At 39.5% G+C, this 7,680-nt stretch overlaps 1 protein-coding gene across 1 annotated transcript in view; it reads left to right on the top strand.

Annotated features, from left to right (window-relative positions):
• Positions 1–7,680, top strand: part of LOC108753330 (T-box protein H15-like) — a 57,407-nt gene that overhangs the window by 25,052 nt on the left and 24,675 nt on the right. Inside the window, exon 2 of the mRNA XM_018494819.1 lies at positions 2,986–3,241. Coding sequence (XP_018350321.1) covers positions 2,986–3,241 — 256 coding nt within the window. The remainder of the gene's footprint in view (positions 1–2,985; positions 3,242–7,680) is intronic.

Raw genomic sequence — 7,680 nt, 5'->3', positions numbered from 1 at the left:
TCATATATATTTATTATATATTATATTTAATTATATTTATATTTACAATACTTTATATAGGTATTACATACCGAAAGAATGATTTTGCTGAAGTATTAAAAAATTTAGCCAGATACAGATCTCAAAATAACTTTATTAGATTGTCAAAATAATTATGTGAGAGTCTCAGAAATGATGAGCAATGCTGCAAAAAGTTTTGACATTTTAGTAACAAATTTAAGTGTCCTACATAATTATTTTGATGGTCTAACAAAATTATTTTCAGATCTGCGAAATTTAAATCTTTCAGCAAAATCTTCCGCTCTTTCTATATTTAAAAAATACAAAATTATATTTGGCAGCTAATAATTTACATATCTATTTCGCGCGGTGCCTCCATCCTGCTTTTGACTTGTAATCGATTCGTATTATCTTAGTGACGTTAAAATTTTCTTCTTTCTTTACATGCTTATTTTCCGATAAGGAAAGAGAAACAGTGCACAGTGTATATACTGCGGGCTTGTATACGGCGATCAATTACGGATTTTCGCAGAGAGAAAACCGGGAAAGCGAGGCTATAATACCGATGCCGGATTTCGCCTTATGCCGAATGGACAATTAATTCCTCGCGCGCGCGGCATCAACGTGCAAAATTGATAGCCGGCACCTGACATACTAGCCAGGTCGGTACTTCGTAACTGCCCATTACGAAGTTTATTACGGTTTCCCCGAGTACAACGATGGCTCTTACCATGGAAACGCGAAGGCGCACGTGGTAAATACGTGTCCGCGAATTACGCGGAGAAGGGACCTGTTAAAATGGCAGATGCTGATCTCGCATTCCCGTTAGATATAAATAACTATGATCTCAACTGCGTGCGCGGAGATGGCCCTTATCGGAAAGCTACGAAAAAAAAAAAATTGCATAAATCGTGAATTTATTAAAGAATCGTCCCAGGACTACTTTTGCACCGATGTGGTTTACGTTGCTTAAACTACGAATCACGATGTTGAAAATTTATTCTGTTTCGTCGTGTGCGAATGAAATTAATTTTATATGTGCCACAATTGTAATTTAAAAAAATTCAAGTTTTATTCCTTAACAATTATGTTTATCTCAACAATGGTTGAAGGTCGTTAAAACAAAATTAACCCTTTGCATCGGCGAGTCACATGCGTCGAGTATTCAATCTTCGCGTCGTACAATCACATCCTGTAGAAATTCGCGTGTAAGTATCTTGAAAAAGAGAGCTTGACTTCCTGTCGCCCGTTGCGTCGTGGCGCAACGATTAATCACCGCACGACGGCAATACATCGCTTTATCAGCCGATTACTTTTTCCTTGCGTCATTAAAATCGGAAACAATCTGCGTAATATAATTGTAAAGCTGGCTTTTCTCGCGCGGAACGTTCGCAGCGTTATTTATAATCGATCGCGATGCCGAACCGTCGAAGGAATCTGCTTATCGCCAGACCGACGATATATTATCATCGATAGCCGGATACCTATAACCACCGCCAAATGGATTACGCTTAGATTTACGTCGATATGATTGAACGGCGTGTAACCATAATGTGTGCACAACGCTACGTTAAATCGGCATATACGTAAACATTTACGCGTATAAACGCGAGAGATTAGCACGATCTACGCGAAATAAAATGCCTCAATGAGACGCGGCGTCTCCGAGTTAATTTGCGGTATTAATCAAGTGAGCTGTTTTAATCAACGTGATTTTCTCAGAACTTTATGCCTCTCGTGCCGTATACTTCCAAGTGCTTTGACACAACTGCGATACGATCTTACTTCCGCGCTGCACAATAAAAATTGTCCGATGATATCTTGAGATTTATTTAATAGTGAAAACAAGAATTTAAACCGGATTAATTAAAGTAGATAAAACGTTTACGTATATCGCATCATTATTGATATTGCAGTTTTTATTTAAGCTCTTTAATATTATAACTTCATATTATGTCTCAACTTCATATTACGTATTCAATTCTCGCGATACGAAATCCAAACAGGACGGGCATCGTTTCAATTCGTTTCGATTTACCATTTTCAGCTTCAATTTTCGATTAAAATCTTAATCAAGGACACTCCCTTTCTTCATTATTCCGTTAATAAAGTTGTCGAATAAACGATAAATAATTGCGTGTCACGAAAGCGATTTTTCATTAACGTCCGCACATATATGTAAATGCGAGAGTTTTCTTGCGAGAAGGGTCGAAAAACATTTCGCAGGCTCGCGGAGTGGCAAGTAGGATGCGGCGCAGCATAAAAGCGTTGTACAGAGATAGGTATTAATCGGTGTCGAGGCTTGTACATGCGTAATTTAGAATCGAGTTATCGCAATATGTCGGCTCCTTCGGACGAAATTAATAACGATTTGCGGTAATGGGCGGCCCTCTCGTAAATTACGAATCGACAGAGTCTCGTTTTTAATTTCGCTCGCCGCGCGAAGCGGCGAAAGTATCGCCAGTACGCAAGAAAAATATCGTCGCGAAACGGAGAATGAACGGGGCGAAATATAACTGTAATTGAACGGCTCTTAAATATTCATCGAGCGCGATTCATTCACGGTAACTCCTGTTCGCCGTTTGCTATTTTAGTGACTTCTGAACGGGTAAAAACGAGCGTCAATGACACGGCAGTGATAAATGCCGGTCCTTAAGCCCGACTGCCTTCGCTTGCAATGAGGTTTTACTACGCTTCAGCGATCCTCGATTTTTATATCGGATCGTGCCGGAAGCGGTTTCCCTCTCGCGGTCGTTTCCGGTTATGTACCCGTGTACAGCGGCGCGCTGATGGCGAATAAAAACCTGCACGAGGTGGATAATAATAATTCATAGTAATGACGCGGCGACGAGTACGTTCTATAGAGGATAATTCGGTATTATACGAGTATAGCATTACAGAGCTTATAGATATACATTATAATTTTTTTGATGTCGCGCACGATATTAATACTTATACCGAACATTGTGAAAACATGGATTGCAGAAAGGGAAGCCAGCGGTTCCGGGGTCGCTCGAGGTGCCCCGCCAGTCTTGGAGACGATCAATCCGGAGGACGAGCCGGAAACGGACGATACCGGAAGCACGAGTGGAAACGGCGTTTCGCCGGTGACGAATCCTCTGCTCCAAGAACGCTCGAATTGCGAGGAGCTCAGGCATGTGGTGTGCCACCTCGAAACCAAGGATCTCTGGGATAAATTCAACGAGCTCGGCACGGAGATGATCATCACGAAGACTGGCAGGTAAGGTCAAAGTACTTCAAATTATCGATGTCCGATTTCCGTTGCCTGAAAGGATGATCGCTATCTGGATTATAACGCTGATTTATTTGTCGGTATCGAAGATAACTGCCGCAGGCATTCCAGATGGACATCGATAAGTTTTAATCACGCGATTGGTGATCGTCACATCCGGAGGAAAGGTTGTTTCTGAAAAAAGATTTAAAATTATCCAAGAAATCATGATTTGAACCTCATTTCTTGGACTTGAACATAATTTCTTTAAATCGAAACAACTTTTTCTTCGGGTGTCGGATATAATCAAGTTCAACGACATCGCGCAATTGTTAATTCTTATAACTGAATTTTTTTCTTTTTTTTTATTATATGATTTTAATTTTGAAGTCTATTTTATTTTTAGTGTTTGATGAATACTCGTATATATTACATAATTCTTTATTGTGTAACATGATTCCGTAATACATACAAATCACAATCTGCAGTTATCTCCGCCAGCGTCAACATATTGATATAGCAAACAATAAATCTAAAATTGCGTGTAACAATACTTGAAAACGTGAGATATGATTATTATTTTATTGTACATTGATATTGAGATAGAAGGATCAGCATCGTGCGTATTTCACAACGATTAATCGATGGATCGCAGTCAGAAACAATTCTAGACTCGTTTCTCGAGGGGAACAAGAGGAAGAGAGGATAAACGCGATTCCCGAGGCAACCAGATGCTCCAGGGAAGAATTCCCTCGGGACGATGTAGTACCGCTAATGCATCGCAGGCTGAATTTCTCTCCTGGACAACGTCGGGGCGATTGACTCTTTCTCATTACTCGCGGCCGATCACCCCTTCGGCCCTCGTCCCGAAACCGCCGTCGCCCCCGGGGCGATGTCGCTGCAAACTCAATCACGTCCTGCCACGGGTCACGTCGTGACACCCACGAAAATTCCCGAGGGGGAACCCGGCGATAGAAACAGGCTAGGGTTAGGGCGAGAGGTGTCGTTACCCTGAGCAAGCTGTCACTCGCCTGACATGTTACATCGAAACATAAGCAAACGTTCTAATCGCATTGAAATTGCGATCCTTTAATTGCGGGAATTAGGTGGGAGAAACGGGGGAGGGAACGATATTATTCTGGGAACAATCAGCAGTCTAAAAGTTTGATGAGATTAATCCTTTGTAATACGTGATGCAGAAATTATAACTTACAACTTTTAATGAAATATAAATAATAATAATAATAATAACAACTTTATTGATGTGCCTTTGTAAATTATAGAAAGACGCAAAAAAAATTAGAAATTGCACAAATAACAAGCGAAATATCAGCAATAATGCTGTCTTGAAATTCAAATCTGAATAAAGAGTACACTGACACATATTACGTGTCCCAAATGATTTACCTAAATTTTTATTTTAATTTAACATAATATGAATACGTGAGAGGAATTAACACAAATATTATGTAAAAAATTAATACGAGGTAAACACGAGGAATATAACGCTGACATAATTTGTAAGCAAATTATGGAAACATATTTTTTTCAGTGAAATTTACATAGGTACTACAAATCAATTAATTTATATATTAACTTAACATATTTTAGTAAAATTAACATTTATATTGAATTAAAATACATTTTATTCATTTATTATAGAATTTGCGTTTTAAAATGCATTATTTTTATTCGTTTATTTTTTTAATGAATTGTTTTATCGTAACACTCAGAAATTACTTAAAAATTTTAACAGGTATCGCTATTTTAACACAAATACAAAATATTTTACTGTGTAATAATAAAAATGAAATAAATAATACGTGAAGAAACAGATTTTATCGCCGTTTTACGAAAGATAAAACTGTAAATTTTTTTTGTCACACAACAGTCTATTATCTTATCGATTCTTATTTATTAAAAAAATTGATTCGAGAGAGAGGTAAGAGAAAGAGAAAATTGGCGAGAATATTAGTGAGATCGATGCAACTATCTTGCGGTAAGCCGACGTTATTTAACAAGTGGCTGGAGATGGTGAATATAAAAAAAGCTATAGACGTGGTATGGATCACGAACTCGGAAACGGCAGGAAAGAAAATAATAAAAATTTAAACATGAAACTCTCAATTGGTTCGGGAATATAAAAACGCAGCGAGTGATCGGCTAGATGAAATGTAAGCTTAACATACGTGTACACGTGCAATATTTCCGCTTGCTCGCCTCTTTGTGAGTAAACAAATTCAATTGCGAATAACAAGAAAGTAACATAATGCAACACATCGTACAAATAAAGGGATAAGAACGCCGCACACAAATACACTTCAGTAATATAAAACTGTGAAAGAGTTAAGACTACCTGAGCGCAGGGGGCCATTGACGGGAAGGGGAAGGGATCGAGAGGAGGGGAGGCAGAAGAATAAAAAACGGAGAACGAGTTGGTGGCAAGCTGGCGGGTTAAATTGCTATATTGACCGTCAGTCAATTAGTCGGGCCGGTGTAGAAACCGGGCGAGCTTATGCCAGTTTATAAGGGGGTCCTTGGGACGAGCGGTGGCGACCAGAGGCGTGAGGATTCGAGTGGGATCACACTGTGAGGGGAGAAGTCCAGGGAGGGATCTCTCAGGGGCTGCCTATTCGCGGAAGGCAGTCGAGAAGTTTTATGTTCGCGGTTTGTCTCGAGGCTTCGCGATATACCACCTTCTCAAGCATATATCTTCGACTTAACGACGGAAATGCTAACATTGGACACGAAGTTAACTATCGACGTAGTTAGAATAGTCCTTTGTACTGATGTGACGTCCTACGGGGCGAATTGATCGTAGAATAAGAATTTTGTGACATAATTACGATAGGCATTATTTCAGGAGAAAGGTAAAAATAACGTAGCGAATTATGGCTTAAAATCCTGTTTATTCATTGATTATTAAATTGTGCTACAAGTTAAAATTTATTTCTATGTCGTCCCAGACAATTTATACTTTTTTTAGTAGAATATAAACTTGTTAAACGTTTTTGATAAAATTTTTGTATTTAATTTTTAGTATATCTGAACTGGTTGTTAATTTGATATAACATTTCTTAGTGTTAAATGACACAGTATGATAATTTATAAGTGTGTACAACAAATAACGTAATGTAGTTTTAAAACGTAAATTCTAAAATAAATGAATAAAAGATGAATTTAATATATTATGAATGTTAATTTTCCATTGAGAACGTATGCTTCCAAATTGTGTCAAAATATTATATGTTTGTGTTACATTCTAGCATATCATCTTGTGTTAAATTCACATAAAAATTTCAACGTGGACTAGATTTCGTTTGAAAACGTAACATGTGTTAAATTTAATACTTAATAATTTAAATTTTCCAACTGTGTAGTTTATTATCATCAAAATTCTTTTTTGTGCCTTTGTCAAATATTTTTTTCATGGGTGGAAAATGTTGGGTCTTCGTAAGTAGGATTAAGGTCGCCAGTCCTGGGCTATGATCTAACAAGATCAAGGGGTGCAAGGATGGTCGCACAGAAAAACACTGACGAGGTTCTCAAGGAACCGAGAAACTTTCCGGAAGAGAAAGGAGGCGGAAAAGATGGGAGGGACGACGCGGCCGACGCGCGCCTAATTGCCCGCCACGACTGGCAACATCCCTGCTCTTTATTCGTCGTAGATTCCCTTCTGCGAGGGATTCGTTCCTCCAGCCGGGTGCGCGCCTACTCGTGCGTCGGTAATTAGATCTGCGTCTTAGCGACATTGGTCGACGCTCCCTTCAGCCGTCAACTTACCGCCCCTTTATCGCCTCTTAGACTTTCCGCTAGGCAGTCCTGGAACTACCCCCGGCGGCCTCTTCTCTTTCTTCCGTAAATTACGCTTCTCGCTGTCTTTAGAGATTTTCAGGGTAGAGTTCAATTTTCTTACTTACGCTCTAAGCATGAATCTTTTAACTTGGCAACTTTATGCAATTTCTGTTGCAAAAATGCGAAACTGTAAAATATTGAAAATGTCAAAAACAATAAATGTATTAATAGGATTGTCTGTATCTCTTATTTTGACTAATTTCTGCGTTCCCGGTACTCAGACTGAGTTTTCAGACGCATCCTTAAAGCCATCATCTTCGCGGCGGGACGAGAATTTGGTGGCTAATCCGACGGGAAAAAAGTCGCAGGCATCCTCAGAGTTTGTGCACGCGGTCACGAGAAAAATGGTCGCGCGAAAGGGGGGAGGGGGGGGGAGGGGAGGGTTGAAAATCAGGCACAAATGAGGAAGAAGGGGCAGGAGGGTGATGTGGCGCGAGGGTAAGGATCCACCTTCTCCCTCGTTCAATTCATTAACAAAAGGCGGCTTGATAAATAAAAGCATTACTCACACTCGTGGCGCTGGCGGGATGAATGCATACCGAGTCGACAAGGACCGAGGAGAAGACGTAGATAAGATCGGCGGGTGTCCCCGC

Source organism: Trachymyrmex septentrionalis, unplaced genomic scaffold (assembly GCF_001594115.1).
Source record: "Trachymyrmex septentrionalis isolate Tsep2-gDNA-1 unplaced genomic scaffold, Tsep1.0 scaffold69, whole genome shotgun sequence".
NCBI lineage: Eukaryota > Metazoa > Arthropoda > Insecta > Hymenoptera > Formicidae > Trachymyrmex > Trachymyrmex septentrionalis.
The sequence above is the reverse complement of the archived record's forward strand: the minus strand, read 5'-3'. Positions and strand labels throughout refer to the sequence as shown.